The 12,809-nt window shown below is 44.1% G+C and overlaps 1 protein-coding gene across 10 annotated transcripts in view; it reads left to right on the top strand.

Annotated features, from left to right (window-relative positions):
• The window catches only part of MARF1 (meiosis regulator and mRNA stability factor 1), a 48,773-nt gene that overhangs the window by 8,839 nt on the left and 27,125 nt on the right, over positions 1 to 12,809 (top strand). For 8 of the 10 annotated variants that reach the window (XM_061600412.1, XM_061600408.1, XM_061600411.1 and 5 more), the window contains 9 exons: positions 2,597 to 2,774; positions 3,985 to 4,211; positions 4,387 to 4,504; positions 6,855 to 7,027; positions 8,534 to 8,968; positions 9,802 to 9,968; positions 10,046 to 10,204; positions 10,919 to 11,108; positions 12,171 to 12,349. In XM_061600412.1, the coding sequence (XP_061456396.1) occupies positions 2,597 to 2,774; positions 3,985 to 4,211; positions 4,387 to 4,504; positions 6,855 to 7,027; positions 8,534 to 8,968; positions 9,802 to 9,968; positions 10,046 to 10,204; positions 10,919 to 11,108; positions 12,171 to 12,349 (1,826 nt within the window). The remainder of the gene's footprint in view (positions 1 to 2,596; positions 2,775 to 3,984; positions 4,212 to 4,386; positions 4,505 to 6,854; positions 7,028 to 8,533; positions 8,969 to 9,801; positions 9,969 to 10,045; positions 10,205 to 10,918; positions 11,109 to 12,170; positions 12,350 to 12,809) is intronic. The other 2 variants (XM_061600415.1, XM_061600418.1) reach the window with 1 other exon arrangement.

The raw sequence follows: 12,809 nt of genomic DNA, 5'->3' as shown, positions 1-12,809 counted from the left end.
TAAAACAAAACAACGTTAAAACATTTTTTTAAAAAGGGTTAAAAACATATTAGTTTTAAAAAAAAAAATATTAACAAGCAGTTCTAACAGACGCAGACTGGGATAGGTCTCAACTTAAAAGGCTTGTTGAAAGAGGAAAGTCTTCAAAAGGCGCCAAAAAGATAGCAGAGATGGTGCCTGCCTAATATTCAAGAATGCAAGGGAATTGTAGCATGCAAGGGAAGCAGGAATCATGTAGCACCAAAGCATGATGTATTATTTCATCTGGACTCAGCCACTAATTTTGTTGTCTTTTTTTTAATAATCGCTGTGCTACAGAAATCCAGGTACATGTGTCATCACCAGCAACATAAAATTGAGCTTGGGTGACTAGCACCTTGGTTGCTGAAGGGGGCAGAAAACAAGCTCTTTTGCTTCTGTGTTTGCTACTGCATATCGAGCCTGGTTACTTTTTACGTCGTCCTTTTCCCATGCGAACCCTGTCCCCCAAAACATCCTTTATTCTGCCTGCGCTCAAAATATTCTATTCCCCTTTTTCACATTCATTCCTTTATTCCTTTTCTGTCCTTCTGCTTTTCATTCTACACTTTTTTTTGGAGGAGTTTTAATATGATCTCCCCAAGGCACAGCTCCATAGCATCTCTCAGTGCTGGAGCTCTGCAGCAGACAGAGCTTGTGAGCATTTGCTGCCCCTCTTCCGAGCAGGAGAATGAACTATCAAGAAGAACCAGATTCCTCCTCTCGCTGGTTCAGTTCAGTGTCCATGTCTTTCTTTGTCCAGACAGGCTGCTGTTTCGCAAAGACATTTTGCCCCCTGGTGTGTCTGAAGCCATGAAGGGTTTTAAAGTTAATGCAGGAAGTCCCCAGAAACCCGAGAACCAAGCACATTCCTTGAGTGTACGCATTTTTTTCATTTTTCTTACGGATTTTATTTTTTTCAAATATAACAAGAAAAATGTCGGCTGGCATTAACAGTAAAAATATTCCATTGCTTCTGACTTCAACATATAAATAAATACAGGCAGTTCAAATAGGCGTCCAAACAAGATTGATTATAAGCTATATGTTCAGTCGTAGAAAGGCAATGAGACCTTTAGACCGCTGTGTCGGAGATGGTGGGTATGTATCATTCTAGTCTTGCAGTATATATATCTGCATGACTGGGGTTCTTTGTGTGATTTTCATCAAACATTATCACTGAAGGAAAGGTATTTCTGTGTCTTACCCCAGATATGTTATTATTTGGACACATACTAACAGAACAGGAGCATATTTGGGGAGGGGGGGCTTTTCATAGGTGAGTCAAGTTGGCTACTGAAACTAATGTCAAGGCAAAAGAAATACACCAGAGTCTAAGCTCAAAAAACAATATTAAGGTTCTTTTGTTAAAACAGTTTTAGGTGTACTCTCATAGCATGGATGGAAGCAAATGTTTCTTCAGCATCAGATTTTTGGCACTTGGACAACCAGGCATTTAAGACTGAAAGCTTGCAGTGAATTACCACAGCCTTTCCCAACCTTTGGGTCCCTAGATTTTGTTGGACTACAACTCCCATCAGCCCCAGCCAGCATGGCCAGTGATCAGGAATGATGGGAGTTGTAGTCCAACAAAAATCTAGGGACCGAAAGGATGGGAAAGGCTGAATTATTACATCTTACGGGTTCTCTGCACCCAGGCCCTGAAATTATAGAGCAGGGTGGGGATTGGCTACTTGCAGCCTATGGTCTGGGCTACTTTTACTACAGATGTATTTGCAGCACAGTTGGGATTTGTCCCTTGGGTTAATGTTGTCATCTGGTCACTCTTTTTCTATATTCTGGCCTTGTCAGTGGCAGAGACTAAAGTAAATGAACCTTGGTGTGGATTCAGTAAAGCAATTGTGTCCTTAATGTCTCTGTGCTGTACTCATCTCAGTTTGTGCACCCTCCCTTTGACTCCTTGTACCTCAAGAAGCAAGGGTGGTGGAAGCGGCTGCAGAAACAGAAGAGGGACACTTGACATGAAGTTCAAGGTACTTGTGCTGATTCACAAAGCACTAAACAACTTGGGCCCAGAGTACCTTAAGGACCATCTCATTCCTTCTGCTCCATCTCAATCACTGAGATCCTTTGCTTGGGAACTCCTGGTGGTTCCCAACATCTCTGAAGTTTGGTTGGCCTTCACAACCAAGCCTGTAGTGTGGTGGGGCCTGCCCTGTGGAACTCCCTACCAGTATAGTTCAGCAGGAACCAGCGCTGCCTTCTTTTAGATACCTTCATGGGTAGGGCTTTGCAGTATATTTTTTTCTTTCAACCAACCAACCAGTATTTATTGGTGTGTTTTTATAGATGCTTTTACTGACTTTATTATAACTTTGTATGTGGTATGCTGTCTCTCTCACAAAAGCGTATCAAGACACCACCTCGTACCTCTTCAAAGTGTGGAGCCTTTTTTTAAAAAAAGTTGGCAACCCATGTTGAAAGAAATGTGTGAGCTTGACTTAAGTAGCCATGCAAAACCACAGCAGGCCTCCTAGTCCACACAGAATATAATACGAGTGACTGTATTTATGTCTCTCTTGACGTAGTTAATAAGTGATGCTGAACATTTTCCCAGCAGCCATCCAGAGAGAGTTTGGTTGATGCAGCTAAAATATGGCCAAATGTGGCTTCTCCAAATGCTCAGGCCGCACCTGTCTCCCTCCCAATATGTAATGGCTGCGGAACCAAAGGAGCAAGAAAAGAGAAGACTATACTCTTGGCAAGCAGCTTTGGTCCGTTGCCACAGAAATACGGTAAATTAGCAGACATGCTTTTAAACAATCGTGACTGTTCCACATTCTGTGTAATCTGTTTTAAGAGTTGACTTATTGGAGTTAGTGTTATTCTCCCAGAAATTTGTCTGTCGATGGGTACTAGTGATTATGGCTATATGCTGCTACCAATAGGTGGGGAACAACGAGTAGGGAATTATCAGTTACTTGGGAACAGCGGAAGGGGGCTGTTGGGATCCTGTCCTGTTTCTGGACTTTTTAAAGGCATTGCATTAGTTACTGTGGGAAATCGGATGCTGGATTAGATAAGCCATTGTTTTAATCCAGCTGGGCTGCTCTTGCATTCTTAGAAGAAGATGGAGAAAATATATTTTCATTGAAAAGATTGATTATCCTGTTAGCATATTGGCCATGGCCGTACCCTGCACTGTGAGAGGAAAAGGAATCAAGCAAATCACCCAAACCAACTCGTCCTTGTAAACTTGTTAACACTGCTGTCACTAAATGGATATCTTATTTTTCTCTGGCTGCCTCACTAAACAACCCTTGAACCTTCTAAACTTTAAATGCCCCGATCTACTCCTTACCCTGGGTAGAGTGGTCTGGTCCATTGCAATTTGCCATTGCATAAGGTTTGAGACAGAGCCTTAGTTAAAACCTGAAAAGTTTCAGTTCTACTGAATTTCTTCGGGTTTTGAAACAGAAGCCTCATTACACCATGTTTTCCTTAGTTCTGCTTAGTGAAATTAAAGGTCTCAGTTTGTCCCAGGTGGAGCAAAATGCAATGCCACCATTTAAATGACAAAAAGTGTCTTTGCTCTGGAGCAATTCCCTTGAACATAAAAAGTTGGCTTCGAAATCAATGCATGGATCACAAATTAGATTATTTTTTAAACGTAATGGTATTTAACTGAACACTTTTCTTGATATAACACTTTTATACTAGATTGCTTTACGACCAAAAGGGGGTAACCTGCAGCCCCCCAAATATTGTTGATCCAGACTTTCGATTAGCCCTAGCCAGCATGGCCATTGATCAGAGATGATAGGAGCTGTAGTCCAACAACATGGGGAGAGCCGAAGATTAGCCACCCCTGATTTAAACAGTTGCCTGTGTAATTAATCCCCTAAATATAGATATTCTAACGTCTGGCAAACTTGTGAAACTGCAGCAAGGTTTAACAATAGCACATGGAATGGCTGACCACTTGTTATCTTTTTCCAATTACAGCATCTCCAGAAGTTGCTATAACAGGCCAAGTGCTAGAAAATCTGCCTCCCATTGGAGTTTTTTGGGATATTGAAAACTGCTCTGTTCCTTCTGGCCGTTCAGCTGTGGCAGTGGTACAGCGAATTCGTGAAAAGTTTTTTAAAGGCCACAGAGAGGCGGAGTTCATTTGTGTGTGTGACATTAGTAAGGAGAGCAAAGAAGTTATTGAAGAACTGAACAACTGCCAGGTAAGGTTCTGCAGGGTTCAGTTGCTTCCCCAGAGTCTCTCGCCGGCTTCAACGTTGACCTGGGCCAGACAAGATGCTGCTGCATCACATTGCTGCATTTACAGGAAAGTTCTCAGCTGTTTATTGGGTCCTGCTGTGTTTCCCCGTAGTAGGAATGTCCCTTGTATTTCTTTAGGTGACGGTTGCACACATTAATGCGACAGCAAAGAACGCAGCTGATGACAAACTCAGACAGAGTCTTAGAAGGTTTGCCGATACACACGCTGCACCAGCCACGGTGGTCCTCGTATCAAGTATGTATAAACAGTGCTTTTTTAAAAAACGTGGTAATTTGATTAGTTTTCGCCTGGGTTTAAGAATAGGTCTGCTCAGTTTTACTGGAAACTTCAAAACTATCCTGATCACAGTAATAGTATGTATTGTACAGCTTTTGCTTAAAATTGTTGTCTGATGGGCTGGAAAATGTTTTTTCTATTTTGCTTAAATGGTCATGACTCTAAACGGGAGTTAACCTCACTTTTAATTTGTCTTGGCCATACAGCCCACTTCAGACTGGTTGCATTGACTCCAGTTGTACTGTAGAGAGCAGACAAGCTGGACGTTTTGATTTTGAAACAGCGATGTGCAGCTGTGTTGGAAATATCAGTTAATACTCCTTCTGCAAGTTTCTAGGCTTTGAAAAATACCGATTGCTAGTGCCTTGCACGGGGATGGAGAGAACCTTTTTCAGCTCAAGGGCCACGTTCGAGCAATGGGAACCTTGTTGGGGCCGCATACCAGTAGCGGATGGGGCCAGCATCAGGTGCACGTCTCTTCATCTGGACAAGCATTATCACAGCTCAAGGACACATTCTGGCCAAGCAGAAAAACACTTCAGAAGGGCACAGAGCAGGCCTGGAGAGAACCCACAGAGAGGCCTGGAGGGCTGCATTAGGCCCTCAACCTGCAAACACTTCCCCTTCCCTGGCCTGCTTCTCTTTGCAATGCTGGCTGCCTTGCCTCATTTTGCTGGGGGAGTATGGCACTGCTTCCAGTACTTCTCCGCCTCATCACCACCTTGCAGTGCATCATATGCTAGCACGCATTAGAAAGGGTTGCTACAAAGCTTGTTCTCGTGACCCTTCGGTGTTCCTGCGTGAAGATGCTCTGAGTAGCATCTTGCTGAGAGTCTTTGTTTCCAAGCCCGTCGGTGAGGAAAGATGTCAGAAGGGGGAGAGATAAGAAAGTGACATTATGCATACAGCTACAGAATGAAGGTGGACATTCAGGGACCTGTGAACTCAAATTAACTCTCTGATCTGGAGAATTGCCATTGATCTGGGTGAAACTGCCTCTTTCCCGCAGACAGTAATACAGTCTAATAGCCTCTCAAGGTTTACACTAGGAATGGGGAACCCTGGGGTCCTCCAGACATTGTTGGATTACAGCTCCCATCAGTACTAACCATTGGCCATGCTGGCTGGGGCTCATGGGAGTTGTAGTGCGATAACATCGCCTGGAGGGCTGCAGGTTTCCCCACCTCTGCTTTGCACTCTCAAGCACCACCTGCTCAGCCGCTCTGATACTTCTGTATTTTATTTCTCCTCAGTTCAGGGAGTCATCGGAGCCATGGCTCAGTTGAGGAAGAAACACGTGAAGCAACAGGCTGTCCTCTGAGTGTGCACAGAGTGATTTTTTTCCTCCATATTAAGTAACTACAGCCTTCGCTTAACATGTCCAGCGTTTGGGGGCTGCAATTCTAAATGAGAAAATGGCAGGAGTTGGTGCCTCCTAGAGCAGCCTGCAGTTGTTAGAACACACACAGCGGCGTTGTAGTAGCGAGTCAGACCATTAGTCCATCTAACCCACTGTTGTCTACTCTGACTGGCAGTGGCTCTCCAAGGCTCAGATGGAGGCTTTTCCCAGCCCTGCTACCCGAGATCCCTTTAACTGGAGCGGCCAAGGGACCTTCTGCACGCAAAGCATATGTTTGGCCACTGAGCTGTGGCCCTTCATGTGAAGGTAGGCTAACTAAGGCTAAGGGAGGTGTTGTGAACTCCTGCCTTTGTTATTGGTCTCTTTAAGCGTGGGTTGCCCAGTTGTTTTTACTAAAAATCACACTTTACAGTTGGGAAACTGCAGCTGTCTCTCATGGACATCAGTTCTGTCCCGCATCTCTTCAGTTTCTGGCACTCTGTCCCCATCCCCCTCTCTCTCTTGAAGAGCAAGATAAAAATTGCCTGCTGGCAGATCCCTTTTTTTTTTAAAGGAAACATGGCAAGAGCCTGAAGCTTCTGAAATAATCAAAACAATGTTTTTCATCTCAGCGGGAGTGCAGCAAGACTGCTGGGCTTGAGTCACAATGAGAAATTCTTCTTCTTCTTCTCAGTTGTTCTGTGCAACTGTGCCCTTATTCATGGAGCAAGGATGTGACCTGATTCTTCAAACAAAATTCCCCTTGCGGGGATTTTTTTAACAGATTCAATGCACTGCTTAACGGTGAGCTGGCGAGGAGACAGGGTCTCAGCTCCGTTGCCCCATCCCTATATACTTTGACATTCCCAAAGAATTGTTCTGCTGATATTTGTGAATAAAATGGCCAGCAAAAAAGTGAACTTCTCAAAACCAATGTTGTATTGTTGCTCTTGGTCTTGTGTTTTTCAGCTGATGTTAACTTTGCACTAGAACTTAGTGACCTGAGACATCGCCACGGTTTCCACGTAATCCTGGTGCACAAAAACCAAGCTTCTGAAGCGCTTTTGCATCATGCTCATGAGCTCACCAGGTTTGAAGAATTCATTTCAGATTTGCCTCCAAGATTACCACTAAAAAAACCAGTAAGTGATTTCTTCTGTGTGGTTTTTATGTCAATAGACTAGAGTACTGACTTCCATTCAGCCAAAATAAGGCATTCCTGGATGTAGCTTAGGCTGGTACTGGGCTTGACACACAAATCTTTAACCACTCGTATGCAAGCTATACATGGTGAAACAGCTAGGTCGTGGGTCCTTGCCTTGTTATATCATGCAACACCCCAACTTACACAACTAGGATCTCCCATGCTTCATATAGGCCCCGTTTTAGAATTTCCTTTTAACCTGCTGGCTTTACTGCGGAAACAGTAAGTGTTACGTTTGTCAAAGCAAATGTATAGCTTACCTGTTTTTGTGACCCTGCAAGATCCAGAAACCGGGGCAAAATTTGGGGCTCCCATTGCAGATTTTCCATGAAAGTTTTGAAGCTCTCTTGATCATGGGGAGAAGCTTGCAGTGATGCTGGCTCCCAAGTTTGGGTGGTCCCTTGACAAGACGCCCTTTATAAGACCCTCTCGTTGCAGCAGGTGCCTTAGTGCAACTGCAGGTGGTCTTCCCCTCTCATGTACTGCATGGCAGCGTATTGGCAGATGGATGAACTGACAGGTGGAAGGAGGAATGTAGCAGTAGCGCTCCTTCAATGAGCATCAGGCAGCCACTATTGTAATTACCCACCCCACTGCCCTAGAACATGGATGGACATCCCAAGTGGATGCTACATTGCTCCAGGGCAGTGTGGGTAAGTTACATTGTCGGAAGAGGGGAACCCAGGCCAGCAGCATCAGCTGCTTCCTCAGGATGCTGCCTGGTGATACCAGACCCAGCTTGCAGAAGAATCAGCAGTGCTTGCCAAAAGTTTAATCTCTGGAGTCTCTGTAAGCCCGTTTTGCAGGTTCTGTTGAGCACAAATAGTTCCTAAAGCAGGGGTTCCCAAACTGCCCTCCGTGGACCACTGGAGGTCTGTGAGCTTCATTCAGGTGGTCTGTGGCATGTCTGTAAAAATAAAATTCAAATTGTATAGCAGCTAGCACATTACAATTGCTACAAGCAGAAAAATCATTAAGTGGTCTGCCAAGGCCCTCAGCACTTCACAAGTTGGGGGTTGGGAACCACTGTCCTAAACGATGGGTTTTCTATTTTTTTATAATGTATAATACGACATACTTTGCTGGGGTGAGACTGCTGGGACCATCAAGGGGCAGGCTTTTCCACCTGCTTTGCCCGCTCACCCTTGCTCTCAGTGACATTTTTCTGGGGACTGTCCTTTACCAGGAAGATGAATGCTTTTGGATAGCCGTTGTTGCTTTTTAGAAATGCTATAATTTTGTTAGTTTGATTTTTTGTAAATTGTATTGTTTTTATTTGTATTCGTGTTTTTTATTTGTGTGTAAGCTGCCTTGGGGGCCTTTTTGGCCAAAAGGCCGGCCTAGAAATAAAACATAATATAACATACTTTGTTGGTCTTCAGCTGCAATTCTGTCCCGGTTTCTCTGAAAGCCAACTAAAATCTGTTTGTTCTCTCTAAATTAGGCATGCCATACCCTACTATATGTTTACAATTTGCCAACCAATAGAGACAGCAAAAGTGTCTGCTGTAGGCTCCGGCGTCTGTCCGATAACTGTGGAGGCAAAGTACTGACTATTTCCGGCAGCAGCGCAATCCTCCGCTTCTTAAGCCAAGACAGTGCTGAGCGCGCTCAGAAGCGGATGGAGAATGAAGACGTCTTTGGCAACAGGATCATTGTGTCTTTCACCCCAAGAAACAAAGAGCTTGCTGAAACTAAGAACGCCAGTTCTACCGGAGCAGATAAAGTGAAGTCTCCCAAAAAAGTGAACAAGAACACAAAGCTGTGCCTCATGAACAGAGAGTCAAACGATGAGTCATCCACCACCAAAGCGGTTGTGGAGAAAGGCCCTCCAGCACATGCATCTGCTGCAAAGAACACAAGTGTGAAGAGCTTACAGGTACTAACTTCATAATGTACACCTTTCAAAATCTTACTAAAGCAGTTGGCTGTTACTGATCACGTTGCATCTTCACTAAAACTATGAGGTAGATGAAACCAATTCAGCCTTACAGGTTTTTTAATCTACCAGACTACCGTGCCTGTTGTCACCCCCTTTGTAATTATTGTGGATCACATCCACTAAGTCAGAATAGATTTATTATTTAATTTATTTTATTTAATTTATATACCGCCCTAAGCCCAAGGGCTCTCTTACAGTAAGTTAGTCAAGCCCACTGATTAATATGGTATATCTTAACCTACTCAAGTCCATTGATTTCAGTGGATCTCTAAGTGTGACTTGGACCACATTCACACTGTACGTTTATTCCACTAACAGTCGTGGCTTCCCCCAAAGAATCCTGGGAACTGTCATTCACGGAGGGTGCTGAGAGTTGTTAGGAGACCCTATTCACCTCAGACGTACAATTCCCAGAGTTCTGTGTGAAAAGGAACCGACTTGTTGTGTGTTAGCCGTTGGACTATGAAACGTGGATATTTTACGACACATTTAAAATGAAAAAGCTTTAAAGCCAAATACCCAAAGCACACTTCAGCCTTGGAGAAGTGCATACAAGACTTTAAGCTATCGTTTTTGCTATCGTTTGAACTTAATGACTCCCCACCCAAAACTAACTTTTATAAAAAATAATTATGAATAGAATTTTCAGTTGATCTGGTTATGTTCTTATCTCAGTTACTGGTCACATTTAACCAACTACACTAAGGCAACATCTTGAATGCTTGCTTGCTGACCTGCATTGTTGTTGTTGTTGTTATTATTTCTTTAAGGAACTTTGTCGCATGGAGTCGAAGAACGTGAAAATTACTGAGAACCACAAAGACCCACTGAAAGAGGATGTTGCTTTATTGCAAAGTAACTCCAACGCAGCAAGTTCTATAACCTTGGCAAGCAAAAAGATAGGAGCAGGAGAATCTGTTCATAAAAACAGTCAAAAGTACGTTGGGAGCAAGCCTGAATTTTGTCGAAAGCAAGAATCAAAATCACAAGCTAATGATTCCGTTCTTTATGCAGGAAAGATTTGTTTGCTGCCAGGAGCATCAGCAACTCCCCGGTCGAGAGAAAAGAGAAAGACGACGTCTTCCAAGTTAGCTACCCATCTGCTTTCAGTATACTCACAGCATCGAGACAGCTCAGTCCTGTTCTGATATCTCAAAGTTGCTGGTCTTCTAGGTAAGCATCTCTTGCAGTCCAAAACTCTGTGGGCATCCTTGGTGAGAGCATGGAGACCCTGGGCTCTAGGGTTGGGGATGCCCTGAATGCTTGGGCAGTGATGAATCCGCCCCAGCACTGAGATCAGCAGGGAAGCCCTTCCCTCTGAGGTCAATCTGGAGATGCGTGGGGAGCTTAGATGGGGTTTGATCTTCTTTCTCAGTTCTGTGTGTATAAGCATTGGATTAGTGCAGGGGTAGCTAATATGGTGCCCTCACAATGCTGTTTTTTTTTAAGATTGTGGTCACTTCAGTCACCCCAGTGTTGAAATGGTTGGAGAGGAGGGTTTAATAAAAAAAAAAAACAACACATTTTTACTTAGCCAAAACTTACTTTCGTCCTGAGCCAGTCCTACTGTCCCCCAGAGATACATTATACTGAGGTCCCCACTCAGCTGTGGGGCAAGTCTCTGCCCGCCTCCACAGGTGAGAAGAGGGGTTGGGAGCACATTCCCACTGCCCTAAGCCTCAGGCACTCAGAACGTAGCAAGACGCATCTCCCAAGACTCAATGCCGCATTGGGGAAGAGCCCATTCTCAGTTCGGGAAGAACAAGGCATCCAGCAGGAGCGGGTTAAATCTTTTACATGCAAAGCTGTCAGTGTCTAGAGACACACACACAAGATTTGTACAATATACAGTAGAATGATTCTGTATGTTTCTTCCTACTTCATTAGGAGCGTGTCTCCAACCCTCTCAAACAGATCTTCTCCACTCACCTTCAGTGTCATCAATCATGCTGGTAGTGCAGACTGCCCGGATCCTTTTGCAAATGGGGCAGACATCCAGATCAGCAATATAGACTACAGACTGTCCAGAAAGGAACTGCAACAAACCTTGCAAGAAATCTTCTCTAAGCATGGCAAGGTAAACATGAAATATTACTATTTGTCCCGTGTCCGCTTTTGCGGATATATGCTTTAATGCAGTTCAAGAACAGAAACTCACAACTTAATATTTATTTGTATTCATGAAAATCATTCCTATCCCACTCTTCATTGCAGACTATTTCACAGTGGGTTCCAAGTTAAAACACATCGGCATAAAGCCCGAAGCAGATAAATTACAGCCATTGCCCCATCTGCATTCCAGCCATTATTTGACTGACTTAATTGTCCACAGCTGCCCAGAGAACTGGAGAGTATTGCGACCTCTTCTGTATCAGAGTTGATTGTGTTGATGGCCCATTTCATCTCATCATTTCCTAGTGATCCTAGGCTAGGGCCTCAGCAGCTCTCTCCACCCACAACTCTCCCAGAGCATTCAAAAAGCCCATCAGATTCCATGAGTCTCCAAGAGCAGACTAGCTTAATGGGTGTCCCACCCCTGCAGGAGGGTAAATGTTGCCATCAATCCAAACCTCCCTAGGAAATGATCTGACCATGGCAATGGGGTAATTGAGAGAAAAAGGAACAGTCCAGATCCAGTGCAAGACTATAGCAAGGGCATTCCTTCCTCTGTGTGTCGGGTCCCTGATCTGTTGAAACAGCACCATGGTTGCTGTGAAGTCCTGGGAGGTCCAGTCAAGATGGCCTTGACATGTATGTTGAACTCCCCCCAGAACATAATACCGGCTGGCCGGCCAGCTCATAAAGGCTGCATATGTTACACTTCCACAATAGTAATAAATTCAAATGAATTAATGCCTTTAAAAATCTGTGATCAAAGAAGTGGTGTGTTACACTGCCTTCTGCAGGGGCTGAAAGACTGTATGCATTACTCGCATTTCTCAAAAGGGTTTCTCTTAAAAGCATTAAATGCCTAGAAGTCTGAACTTGCAATGTTTGGGTTTATCATTGTTGCTGCTTTAGTACATACACAGATAACCATGATGTGTCAAATTCATCTTCTGCCCCCCAAAAAAGGGGGGGGCCCTGAAATTTCTGGTCCTGGGTCTTTTTTTTGTGCTGATTTGATGTCTTCTTTCAGGTAAAAACTGTAGAACTCAGTCCTCATACTGACTACCAGCTGAAGGCTATAGTACAAATGGAGAATTTACAAGAAGCAATCCGTGCTGTGAACTACCTTCACAGATACAAAATTGGCAGCAAGAGGATCCAGGTTTCACTCGCTACAGGGGCTACCAACAAATCTCTGGCGCTAGTTAGGTAAATTTTTTAAAAGTTAAATCTCTTAGGTGGCTGACTTTTGAAGGCTGAAGACAGGCTGTGAATTGAAAAGGGTGCGTGGAATACAGGGAAGATTACTTGAGGGACGCTGCTGTCCCTCAAAGAGTTACCAAAAGGAGTATGGAGGGATCTGTTTTCTTTGTGTGCTGGGGTAAGATGAGAAACCATATATCGAAATTAAAGCCAATATTTAGACTAGACAAAAGCAGAAGAGCAGCTGCTTTGAGAACTTGGTTCTGTCAGTTGAGGTGGAGATCAACCCTTCAGGTGCAGGAATGACTGGCTGACTTAGTTAGGTCACCTTAAGTCAAGGGTGGGGAACCTGTGGCCCTCCAGAAGTTGTTGGGACTACAGCTCCCATAATCCTTGACCGCTGGCCATGCTGTCTGGGGCTAATGGGATTTGAAGTTCCACAACACCTGGAGGGCCACATATATAG

Source organism: Rhineura floridana, chromosome 17 (genome assembly GCF_030035675.1).
Source record: "Rhineura floridana isolate rRhiFlo1 chromosome 17, rRhiFlo1.hap2, whole genome shotgun sequence".
In the NCBI taxonomy this organism is placed as follows: domain Eukaryota; kingdom Metazoa; phylum Chordata; class Lepidosauria; order Squamata; family Rhineuridae; genus Rhineura; species Rhineura floridana.
Note: the sequence above shows the minus strand (reverse complement) of the source record. Positions and strands in the feature narration are given on the sequence as shown.